The 12,732-nt window shown below is 40.4% G+C and overlaps 1 protein-coding gene across 9 annotated transcripts; it reads left to right on the top strand.

Moving 5' to 3' along the window:
* The first annotated feature begins 2,489 nt into the window (after positions 1 to 2,489).
* Positions 2,490 to 11,691, top strand: LOC113125697 (putative PDZ domain-containing protein PDZK1P1). Of its 9 annotated transcripts, none has more exons than XM_026299337.1 (11): positions 2,516 to 2,607; positions 4,950 to 4,977; positions 5,497 to 5,558; positions 5,672 to 5,883; positions 6,072 to 6,143; positions 6,958 to 7,084; positions 7,818 to 7,954; positions 8,048 to 8,255; positions 8,499 to 8,695; positions 8,792 to 8,992; positions 11,312 to 11,691. In XM_026299337.1, exons 1-11 carry the CDS (start codon positions 2,592 to 2,594, stop codon positions 11,342 to 11,344), a joined length of 1,293 nt encoding a protein of 430 aa, XP_026155122.1. In that variant the 5' UTR covers positions 2,516 to 2,591; the 3' UTR covers positions 11,345 to 11,691. The 9 variants fall into 9 exon arrangements, with proteins under 9 accessions (XP_026155117.1, XP_026155114.1, XP_026155119.1 ...); XM_026299333.1 differs by adding an exon at positions 2,773 to 2,819 and having other exon boundaries at positions 2,538 to 2,607; positions 7,818 to 8,255; XM_026299330.1 differs by adding an exon at positions 2,773 to 2,819 and having other exon boundaries at positions 2,562 to 2,607; positions 4,885 to 4,977; positions 7,818 to 8,255.
* Positions 11,692 to 12,732: the final 1,041 nt, after the last annotated feature.

Here is a 12,732-nt window from a genome sequence, read left to right as displayed (position 1 = left end):
CCCGCATGTGCTTCACAATAAATGCATGTTAATGAGAAGACGGTAGAAGGCCTTTACTGTGAAACACGTTGATGATGTGCAACAAGTGAGCTAGCAATATAAAGATTAGAAATGCTGGGGGAAAAAAGATCACCATTCTGGGATCAGTTCTTATTTTTGCCATTTCAAATAATACCAGGAGAGATAGTCTGATTGGTGCGTACATGATGTCTTCCAGAATTTTGATGGTCACATCTATGCAAAGCTGTATTGATAACATTAGAAATGTAACTTTTGAAAAAGCAAATATCACTGTACCTACTTGATTTTCCATGAACTGGCTGATTTCAGCAGATTAAATGTAAAGTTACTGTTTGCATTGAAATATGATCTGTCTTTATTCATGTTTGCTACAAGCAGATTTGTCCTTGTTACCTTCTCAGCTGCCTTATTTAAACAGCAGTTGCAGTTAGTCTGACCTAGTTCACGTGTGTTTGTTGTAGTAGAGAGTTCAACCTCAGTATTAATTTTGGTACTGACTGAAACTCTCAAGTCAGTATCAGTGTTATGAGAACAGAAGGATTTTGTTGAAACAGGTTTAAAGGCATCAAAGGAAATATTGGTCCTCTCAGGTATGGAAACATTTCAAATTATACTGCCTGCCTGTTTTGTTTGTTTGTTTTTTGCATGATAATTACCTGGTGATGGATAATGACTTACAGTATGTAGAACCAATATAATATATTGCATATGCTGTGCTGAATTGTGCTTGTAGTATTGGTAATAATTGTAATTTAACCCTGATGCATTAAACACTTTGCTGCAAACATTGTTTTTGTTGTGTCTTGTTTGTTTAGAATAAAGTCAGAGATAAAGGCATTAAGCTTTTTTAGATGAGTTTAGTAGGCTGGCAAATATTCTGACACATTTCAGCATAAAGCCTTCCTCTGTGCATGTGTGACAGCAAGGAGTTCTCTTTATATGGACTTCTTTCTAATCTTTTATTTTTTTTTAATTGTCGATTTGGCTTCTTTAGCCCTCGAACAGATGTTGAAATGAAACTTATTATAAGAGGTTAGAGGGGACAGTCTCATATACATCCAGAAGTGGACTGGGTTTAATTTTTAACCAAATATTCTGATTTATCATAGTAAAGTAAAATCTAGCTTTTAGAAAAACATGGTGGCAGTGTGAAATAACATGCATCAACTCTCAATGCCTCTGAAAATTGACACACTTTGTGCTGCATAACCAGTTTATTGAAACAGCTGGAAAATGAGTGCCCCCTCTTGATAACATACTGTCATTTCACCTCTGGAATAATGAACCAGATCTACTCCTTGTTGCCAGAGAACACTGTGTTGCTCTTTCTTTGTGTTTTGTGTATGTGGATTGGTTTACATGACTATCTCTGTCAGAATGTGATTCTTGGCAGCTGAAACGCCCAATAATTTTTATACTGAAATAAAATGAACTTAATTCTCCCTTTCATGTTGTAGAGGAATTTGGTTTTGGAGAACCTGACATCATCTCTCCTTGTGTGTAAATATGTTGAGGTGACCTAAATTAGAAACAAGTAGTAACTAGCTGGATTTGTAATAGTGTTTAGCTCAACCTCTCCATCATCCATTACAGACAGGCCACTATGTAAACACAAGTGATGTTCTATACATTAGATAAACATTGAGTTCAAAGTTTCATTCTTGAGCCTGGGAGCCTGGAGAAAATCAAATCACTGATCATACAGTACTGGGATAGAGAAAAGGGGATGCAGCCCCAAGAAGAGCACAAACTACTAAATCATCAGGGGCTCTTCTACATGACCAGCTTCACCATAGTCTTTAAGTCACAGGGAGTCAGCACAACACAAATCACTCAGCATCTTCAGATCTCCACTGGTACCCCATATGACTAACTACTACGGACAACTGATTTTATTAATACAGACACAATTTCAGAAAAATATTTACACTTTAACTTTTATAGTGTCTCTATGTTTCTGACTGTCTGTCAATGGTGTTCTCCGCCTCTCGCCCAATGTCTCTCTACAGCATAAGCTGCCTAGATAAAGGATAGTGGGGTGGATATGCACTGGATAGTGCCTCGTCCGCATTTGTAGACATTTCTGGAAAGCTGTAAATTAACATCTGCGGCACTGTGTTTTTTTGCTTGAGAGTTTCCTCCAGAGTGAGCCTCAGCTCTGCAGTCTGTAAAGGGTTAAAGACAATGCAAGGATCTGATTGGCTAGTGTTGGCACTCAGCCCAGCCCTACATATTGTTGTGAGCATTTTGTTTTCTAAAATATAATTTATAATAAAAACAGAAGGAAATGCTGCCTAAGTACTGTGGGCAAAGCTTCCACCTGTGTGACACATGCTGATCTGACTTCAGATGTGATGACAGGTGACCAGTGTAACAAGACTTCAGGAGCTTCAGGATTGGTCTCAGCACACTGCTTCTCTCTAACACTGAGTAAATGTTTAACCCAAATAACTGTGGAGAAAGGAGGTATCGTCTCACCTGCTGACAGACTCTTTTATTGTCAGCATGTGCTGTGAACCTTGTCCGTCCACAGCTCTTCGGTCTGAGCAGGAACACACACTCAGGACTCCATGAGCTCTTCTGTAGGTAGGCTCTCTCTCTCCTTGCTTTACCTTAACTTTCATTGTTTGAATATTCAAATGTGAAAGCTCTCTGCTGGTTAGAGGTGAGAGGTAGTCTTTAACGGCTGTGGTGGTAAGTCACTTTTTGTTGTGTGCTGAGTTTGAAGGTGAAACTGTTTGATGATTTTAGGAACTGCAGTCCTTGTCTGGAAACGCTGAGGCTCCTCTAGATCTGTGGTGAGATAACGTTCCACTGAGAGCAGAGCACTTTAAGTTCAGTTAACACATCTCGATAGTTGCCTTCTTATTATTGGCTTGGTTTGGTTATAGCAACTGTTCTTTGCAAATATGCTGTGAGTTTATCAAGACTCCAAAACTGCGGTTCAGTGGTTGGCGCAGCAGTAAGATCCATACTCATACTGCGTATTTTGCTTTGTGTTCAGACTTTAACTTTAAGCCTGTGGCAATCAGTGCAGTCAGTCAGTTTCATAGCTTCTTGTCTGCAATCCCTGCTGATTTCATCAACAGCATGCTAACAATAAAAAATATCACTTGTGAAAATACTGTAGTAAAGAGTAAATAAACATTTAACTTCTATCAGTGAATCTGGCAACAAAATGTACATTTACTGTACATTAACTTCTAAAATCCCTGCTTAGTAAATGCACTGTGTGCAGATAAAGTCATGATAACTACATTTGTCAGTTTTACCTACATGTAAATACACTAAGATCAATATGCACAGGGGTGAATATTAACTTTAAATGTGAAACGGTGATCTCGCTAAGATAGAGAAGTATTCACAATTACAGCCGATATAGAGTCACCAGTCAACCTAACCTGCATGTTGTGTGGGAGGAAACCAGAGCAACCAGAGAAACCCCACTGTCAGGGAGAGAACATGCAAACTCCACACAGAAAGACCCCGGGTCAAGCAGCAGGCTCAAACCCAAGAATCCTCATGCTGTGAGGTGACAATGGTAACCACTGCTCCACTGTGATGCCTGACTGACCTCTGACTGTCACCAGCCAACACTGATCCCTGCACTGCTGACACCAGTGACTAAAAGTTCCTGTTTATGTTTCCACCCCATCAAACCGGTGGCAGCTTTAAAATGTCATACATAGGCTGATGAATATGTTCATTGCAGATCAGTCCCACTGTGCTCATCTTCTCTGACCTTGCATTTTTATTTCTTTATATGAAGTGGGAGTAGTTGAATCACAGGCACTGTCCACATACAGAGAGCTGGGAGTTTGTAAGATCAAAACCTCTTGTAACAGTTTATATTTCACACAATAACTGTGTTGATCACTCGTGTACTATGTGAGAATAGACCATCTGGCTGCTTGCTAACACAAAGCTTGTGGCAAAAGAGCAGCAGACTGTCTGAGGTCGGTCTGACATGCACTGGACAGCAGATCAGTGGAGCAGCTTTTGTCCCGCACTGTCCGTTAGTTACACTGAGCCTCTCTGGTTGCATTTCACCATAGAGCTGAACCCCAGTCAAGATGACATACTAGGAGATGAGATGAGAGGCAGCATCTGCCAACACACTCTACCTTGTGAATGTGTTTTATAATACTGTGTAACTGTGAGGTGCACATCTCTGGCAAAACACAAGCTATAAAAGACCAGTCAGCAAATTAGCGAAACAGGCATAGAGAAAAATTCTGAAGTCAAATTAGACTAGTCCCATAGCACTAGAGGTTAAATAGATGTCTCTATATGTTCCTACTAAATATATTGTACATAATTATCATTGTAGATACATATTGTTGATTTGACTTGTGCAAGGTATTCAAAGTACTTCACAAACAGGAAAGAGTGATCTGACTTATCTAAAGCACGAAGAACATTGTTCGTTCAGCTGGCAAAGGTATTTAAATAAATAAATGAGTGATTAGATATTTCCCTACCTCACACCATAATAATCTTAGCTTGTGTGGTTGTAGTCTCTGTAGTTTGTGTAGACCTGTGGAGGCGGCCCAGGCCATGATTGTTGGTGTCGCTTGGATAAACCGCCTCTCTTTGCACTCATGCTCACAGGCCCATGAGTAAAATGTATTTATGTTTTCTTTCCTAAGACATTATAAAGTAATTTTCATTGTCTTAGCACATTTATATCCTAGTACAGTGTCATATTGTGCTGCTAAGGTTGGGGGGAAAAATAGAGGGGCCCAAAGCAGCAGCATCCATTACAGTGGGAGGAGGTGCTGGTGCACCTATATTGAATGGTAATTATTGTTTAATGATAAACTTTAATGATAGATTGTGTTTTCACCACCTGGGCTTGCCTAGGTGTGTCTGAGTTCCTGGCTGCAGGAAGGTACGGGTGTCTCACTGTGCCACTGTCCCTCCCACAGGCTGCCAGAATGCCATGGAATTTCCACGGTGAGTTCAGCTTACAGTACACTGATGTACTAATACCCCCTAATAAACACAGTAAAGCCCCACACCCGTGTCGTAGCCTGTTCCCTACAAATTATGTTCTGTCCAAACAAAAAAGTGGCATACCAACATCTCTGCCCAATAACAATGTCACTGACAGGAGAATTCACAGAACATGCTACCAACTGATTTCAGTGGAACGATTGTCTACCTGTGACACATTCCCCCGTGGAAACAGTTGACAGTGTTTATTGCCCTGCAGTGATGAGATAACTTTAATATTGCTGCAGCAGATTAAAACTGAACTACAGCAGACCACCGGCTGTCTATTTATTAATAGTACTACTTAATTTCAGCAGTCATGAAAGCTGTATTAGTATAAAATACAACTTCCAAAACACTAGTATCATTCTTTTAAAAAATGAATCGACATTTAGCAGATTGGTTTTATGTGCCTAATGAATCCTGCTGTACCATGATCCCTTACTGACTCTGTCCATTTTGCATTTCTCCTGGCTGCAGCTTTACCTTCAATCCAAAGGAAGGGATCGATAATCCAGCTCTAGTCATCACTGACGATTGTGGTAATGTTTCATACACATCTTTACATACACAACCTTTCCATTTTTGTCTCCTAAAAATCAGTTCCCATTGTAAATCACCAGTGTTGATGATCTTTATTTAACTCTGTGTGCAGAGCTGGATCAGAGTGTGGTGCCCACACTGTGCCAGCTGAAGCGTCTGGAGGGGCAGAGTTTTGGCTTCTACCTACGGATGGACCAGAGCAGCCGGGGTTTTGAGATCAGCGATGTGGAGCCATGGAGTCCCGCAGACCACAGCGGCCTCAAAGACGGAGACCGAGTGCTGGAGGTCAATGAGAAATATGTGGACAACCTGGACTTCTACAAGGTCAGCGTCCAGAATTAAGTACAACATCCATCCATTCTTTATACCCGCTTATTCCTATTTAGGGTCACAGGGTCTTCTGGATCCTAATGTAGATCTGTTCTAAATATTAATGGAGCAAGGCCTCATGGGCATTAGAATTATTCACTATTTAATGATTTAATTCATGTGTATCTGTAATTTCCTGCCAGGTGGTGAGGATGATCCAGTCATGTGGCTTACACCTGTTTCTCCTGGTGTTGAGGAGAGCAGCGTATGAGCAGGTATGTGTGAGGATTAACATTAACATTACAATCACTTCCATCGATGCCTTCCCTCCCACATGGCGAGGAAAGCGGGCTGCTCTTACAGGAGACATGATGTCTTGTCATAGTAGGACAGACACTAATAAAAGCAGAAGCCTTAATGATTTGCTGGAGGTGCATCAGTCACCCAGCATGCACAGAGGAAGGTGACACTGTGTCACTCTTCTGCTAGTGGGTCCCTGCTGATTAATGCTATGTCTCTATGTTCTACTGGCACATGGTACTTCCCATCATCTTCCCATGTTTTTACTGATATATACCACTGCTGTGTGACACTTAGGAACAGTTTGTCACCTGTGCTCTACTGACACAGTAAGAAGCTACTCTTTTTTGAGTGTCATATGCTAACTATTGATTCTTATTGACATGCTTCTGCCTACTCGGAGTGGTTATATTAAAGTAAAGCATTATAGCAGAAGCTACTGCTTTTCATGATACCCGTGTCACCTGTCAACGGAGTCATCATACCTCAGTGGGGAGGGATATGTGACCTCAGCTTGTGTGGCAGAACTTTTAAATCCCCTATGTGCCAATGTGCTCGCTAAGATCCACAAACGCAAGCACATCTGGCTGCACCAAAGGAGATAGAGCAGATATAGTCAGAGCTCCCAGACTATGGAGCAGCTTCCCTGAAGAAATCAGTTTTCTGTCTCATCTTTTGAAACACTTTTAAAACCTAATATGTTTTTCTAAGTGATATTTTTGCTTGACTTAGAGTAATGTGTGTTATTCTGTTCAATGCTGCTACTCTGATGATGTCATTCTTCTCCAGGCAGTTTCTCTAGGTCTGGACCTGCAGACACTGGCTAAGGCCTCCAAAGGGGACCGCTGGTCCAGACCCAGACTGTGTCACATCAGTAAACACCCGGTGCACGGCCTGGGGATGACTATCACAGAAGGTACCAACATGACGCTGCTATCACTGTTTGACACAGTGTTACCTACTCATTTACAGCTTTTCTGCTGGCTTTAATTATTTCACAAGAGAGCCAGTCAGGTCTTATGCCAGCAGAGGTTGTGATAATCCATTGACCGTTAATGATTTGCCTGATCGCACTGATATCACTCCCACTCTTTCGAGACGTCCAGCATAAAATGGTTTGAGATTTATGTTAAAGAGACACTGTGTTGTGCTGGAAGCTGAAATTATTGATTTCTTGATTTCTCTGATCTCTGCAGGGGAATAAATGAATGTGAAATATTTTTTTAAATCTGACTTCTGTCTCTTAACTATAGTCAAGTCTGTAGGTATGATTTTGATTTCTGTTATCAAATCTGCACCTTTCTGAACCTCAGACAGCCATGCTGGTTGTTTCCCCCTATTTCCAGTCATTATGCTAAGCTAAGCTAACCACATCATGACTCCAGCTTTCTACTGAACACACACATCACCTCATCAGATCCCTGTCAGAGTAGAAAGCAATAGCAATTCCAAAAATGGTGACCTGTTCCTTTAGAACCTTTCAATTGCAGGATGCCTTCTTCCTCCTCTGGTCTTTTATTGACAGCTGACTGTGTTGTCCTCTTTAACTCTGGCTTATCTTGTTACAAAGTGCAACAGTTTTATACCCCATCATACTGATACTGATAATGATAATGATGATGATGATATGGATATGGATCTGTCACCAGCTTGTAAGGGCCAGTACGTGGTGAGCACAGTCACTGATGGTCCAGCAGAGAAAGCAGGTGTCTGCACCGGGGACAGACTGACCTGGATCAACGGAGTCCTGGTGTCAACGCTCACACACTCCGCTCTCAGCAGAATTGTATGGGTCCCAGTCCCCTCAGTCATATCTAAGCTGCATGAGTCGATAGCCTGTATGTGTGTGTGTGACTCCTGGACTGTATTTGGCTCTCAGGTGAAGAAGAGCGGGGACTCAGTAACCGTGCTGGTCATTGACAGAGAGAGTGAGTTTAGCTATCTCAAGAGAAAGATGCCCATCCTGCCTGTGGTAGCAGAGTGCCGCAGCCCCCCTTATACCTCCAAGACCATGCACCTGGTTAAAGGACCCGACGGGTACGGCTTCCTGCTGAGGCAGGAGAAGCTGGCAGGCAGTGGAAGGATAGGTGAGACATTCACTGATGGAGACAGTCACATCCATACACAGATGCTGGAGGACTGTACTCCAGCAAGAAAGTATCAGAAACCTTAAAATCACACCAACAACAAGGCACTGAACAATAAACAATAAAGGGACCTCACACAAGGTCACTAACCTCTCCAGCAGGCCACAGTACAGTTTTCCCCTAGTAGTAACCTTGTGATTTGAAGTGTGTTCCTGTTTTTTTTTAAAACCTGCTGTGACCCAGTTAATGTGCTGAGGGAGGTGGATGCGGGGAGTCCAGCTGAGGGGGCAGGGATGAAGGATGGAGACCTGCTGCTGGCTGTCAATGAGGAACCTGTTGAATCCATGGAGCATGAGGACATTGTCAAAAAGATTAAACAGAGTGGTGATAAAGTTATCCTCACCTCTATATCCATACCAGGACGAGATTTTTACAGAGAGGCAAGTTGCTCAAATCAGTATGGTGACTTATAATGCATGTAAGTGTAACAGGACTTCAGGACTTGTGTTACACTGCTTTCTGCTCTTCTCCTGCAGTTAGGTATTTCTCCCCTGTTGTTCCAAGGAGATAGTACCTTCCAGCATGACAGACAACAGACTGGTTCCCTCCGTACCAAGATCCGGATGAAAGGTCCTGTGGAAAATGGGTATCTGACATGTCCTACAGTATCGGCTGAGTACAGGGAGGAGACAGGCTCAGACTGTTCCCCGGACCATCATGGACCTTTCAAAACACAGGTATGATCGTACTGTCCCCTAAATTCTCTTATTATATGACCCCCAGGCTTTTATTTTTTTTTGACAAACTTCCTCTTTTGTTTCATCCTATTGTTCCAGCTTTGCCATGCTCATTAGCTGCTGTGACTGTTTCCAGCCTTTTCAGTGTCTCAACATTAAAGCCAGTGGCTCAGCAACAGACTGTCTGTGTTGTTTTCACGGGTCATCTCACCAGCTATTGAATTTCTGTGCCAATTTTATTCATTTAGAAAAAATTAAGTTTCACACTCTGTGGTGAGATTTTGTTAGGTACCGGTGTTGTAATCAGCCTTAGTTAGTACCTCTACCAGTTTTCGTCACTTCCGTGTGAATTATTAAAACTGTGTTCCCTGTTCATGTTAACCTCTTTATCCTGAGTCTGCATTTGTGTTCTTAAATGTAACCTGTTCATAAAACATAAATAAGGTTTGCATTGATGAAATTTCATCATTATAGCATTAGGATGGTGATTTTCTATATTTTGATTATTGTAGAATAATACCATAAAAAGACCAAAACAACAAGAATATCCTATTTGCAAATTAATGTGTATCTAGAAAGTGATATATCTTCTTCCTGGGTTTCACAGAGTTGTTGAAACTATTAAAACACATTAGTGAGCCATCGTTCCTTCATTATCAAGCATTGGTTTATTTTTAAACAGCCCCATAGACTGATAACAGTGATCATTTTTACAGTTAGGGAGAGGTGTTCATGAGTCACAGAATGCAGGGAAGTGGAAGGTTAAAGGCTGGTCAATAATTATTAAGAGACGCTGGATCAGGGTGTGGTTTCTTAACTTAGAGGTTTAACTGCAACAGTTTTAAAGCCGGTGGGGAGAGTGCCATTTCTTAGTGATAAATTAACAGTATTCAACACTGTAGTTCCTAAAACTGGCCAGAGAGCTGTAGAAAGTTTAGGTGATAAAGGGCTGAGGAGGCATGTACTAGGTTCAGAAGCTGACAGCAGTTTAGACAGTGATTCAAGACATATAGTCTTACTGTAGTTGACACTAAGACTATAACATCTGACAGGTTCTGAAGAAACTAGACTTGAGGAGCTAAATATGTATCTAACCTCATCACTTTACTTCAGGAAAACTCTTAAAAAAATCATGTAATAGTTTGAGCAGCAGAGAGACAGCTGCTTTTTAGTAAGTTTGGCTACAGTTTAAGAAATAAATCAGTCATTACGCTTATTATTACTAACAGAGAAATATGCTGCCTAGCATTGGACAGAGTGCGCCGATAATTCAGTACATGTATTCATGCCACTTTCACTGTTTAGTTCTAGTCTCCTGTAGGGCTGCTTAAGAGCACGTGTTTCTTCAGGAAACCAGGTGTTGACCTCTTTATCTGTGTGGTTTTCGCAATAAGGGGTGCAGCTGAATCCAGGAGAGTGTGTTTAAGTCCCTGGCACAATTTTCAACAGAGCCTGTTGCTGCAGTGAAAGTCTCCCCAGATTTAAGCCAAGAAACCAATCAAATCCAATCACATCAAAGCATTTATCAGTAGGGCTCTAAACAGAAGAACATGCATATAAAGCCACATTTAAGGGTTGTGTTGATGCTAAAGCCTTCAGTAATACATCAATCTACAAAGTTACTAATACATTATGTATCTACAAGAATAAAACACCTTGCAATTTTTTAGAAAATGTTAGTGGCCTGCACATGCAATAGTGTGGTGATAAAGTTTTCATGACCTTTTTCAGGTGTTTTGTGACACTGATGTGACACATCACAACCACCAGAGCTGGGGATAGCAACTGTTTTTGAAACCGTGTGTGGACGGGAGACGGCTTAAGTATTATAGACATGGTTATCAGTCTGACAGACTGCACTGTGAGGATCTCCCTGGCTGAACCTATTAACTAAGCTAGTGGACTCCAAAACCATACTATTTATAAATCCAGCCGGCACTCTAATCACCTGAGTGATTAGTTCTGAGTGCTAAGTCCCAAAAGCCAAACCCAACTTAAACCCCTGTCTGTATGCTTGGATGAAATCTACCCCAGTAGGATGAAGACTGTCTACTCTCAGCAGGTCAGGGCAGCCCCAGAAAGAGGGCCAATTACCGACAAAACTAAATCTGCTTGCTATAATAATAAACCAGCCAGAGGTTCGGGGATGCAAACCAAAATCTAAAGCACAAAAAAGAGAGTTCACACACATCAGTTCAAACTTCACACATCACCACAAAGGGAAAATGTACAGAGTTTGACTATGAGAAGAAAACAAATATAAAAGTGAGATAATGATAATTCTATAATGAATATGACTTCCTGCTTTGTGTTTTACAGCTGTCAGAGAGAACAAATGATGCTTTCTTGTGATGGAAACAGATCCCGTCACAGCTGACTGAGATGAGATGCTTTGGAGATTTTTTTTTTTCCCTCATAGGATGATTTTTTAAAAATCAGTCACTATAATCACCACCAAGCTTATTTCTTGGAAAACCCCTTGTAATATATTGTATAATGTAAAGCTCTTAAATTATTTAGCTCCATGTGTTCAAACTTAACTTTACTGTCAACTCACATGCATTTCTAGATACTTATGTTCATGTGTGTATAGTATGTGTCTATTCCACCATTTATTAATGTCAGGGAATGTACATTATATATTGTTCATGTCAGACTCAATGTAGTTGTATATCTGGTATGTAAATACACAGAGAATGTTGTTAATGCAAAAACCCAATTAAATTTTTTTTTTTACTGAGTTCTGACTTTTCATTAATGTTCAGACCTAAACTCTCATATAGATAAAAATATTTACTGATCATGAAGTTGTCGGTACTTTTTATTATTATTATTATTTATTTTTCTAGGTAGTGACTGGAAAAGGAGCTGTAAAGTGCTGAATACATATTAACAGATAGATATTTTTTATGAGCTACAGGTAGAGCCTACAGATCCTGACATAGATCCAGATTTCAGCTTTTTAGTAAAAAAAAAAAAAAAAAAAAAAAAAAAAAGCTGTGAAGTCTGGCTGTTGTGTCCTAGGGTACATGCAACATTATCAAAGTGTAGACAACAAAACTGGCATTCTTCAAATGTCACATTTAATGTTTTCACCTTTATTTTCCAGATGGAACCTTTTTCGATAGACCTCGCACTTTCCAAAATGACAACTGTCAACTGAATACCTAGTCATTAACTTTGATTTACAGTGCTTGAACTCAGAGTTTAATAGATACATCTATGTACTGTATATACTGCACCTTTTATTCAAATTACAATGCATCTGATTAAAACATCAAATATACAAACATTGTTTAGGACAGTAAATTATATGAATCCAAATAGTCCAGTAGTTGCTGAGTTGTGGTTAGTCTCACACAGTTTGTCAGTTATTACTCTACAATTTTCCAAAATGAGCATCATTTGATTCAAGTACTTCATTCCAACACAAAATAAAACATATAAGCAACTACTACATCTACACAAAGAGTTCATACAAGTGATGTGGAGGGAGAGTGATGACAAGAACCACCGCAAGCTGCATTCATTCCTGAGAAAATTCCCATTCAGTTTCCAATGCACAGATTTCTGTTCTGTTATTTATTTTTTATTTTTTTACCAGAGTAGTGTTAACTGAATGGGTAAGAAATAATCCACAATAGTGTCTCTGAGAGGTTATGTTTTTATGAGTAGATTATGTCGCTCAAATCTACGGCCAAGTGCTATAAATCAAACTACGAACCTCATCAAGGTGAAGA

This window comes from Mastacembelus armatus, chromosome 13 (assembly GCF_900324485.2).
Source record: "Mastacembelus armatus chromosome 13, fMasArm1.2, whole genome shotgun sequence".
NCBI lineage: Eukaryota > Metazoa > Chordata > Actinopteri > Synbranchiformes > Mastacembelidae > Mastacembelus > Mastacembelus armatus.
Note: the sequence above shows the minus strand (reverse complement) of the source record. Positions and strands in the feature narration are given on the sequence as shown.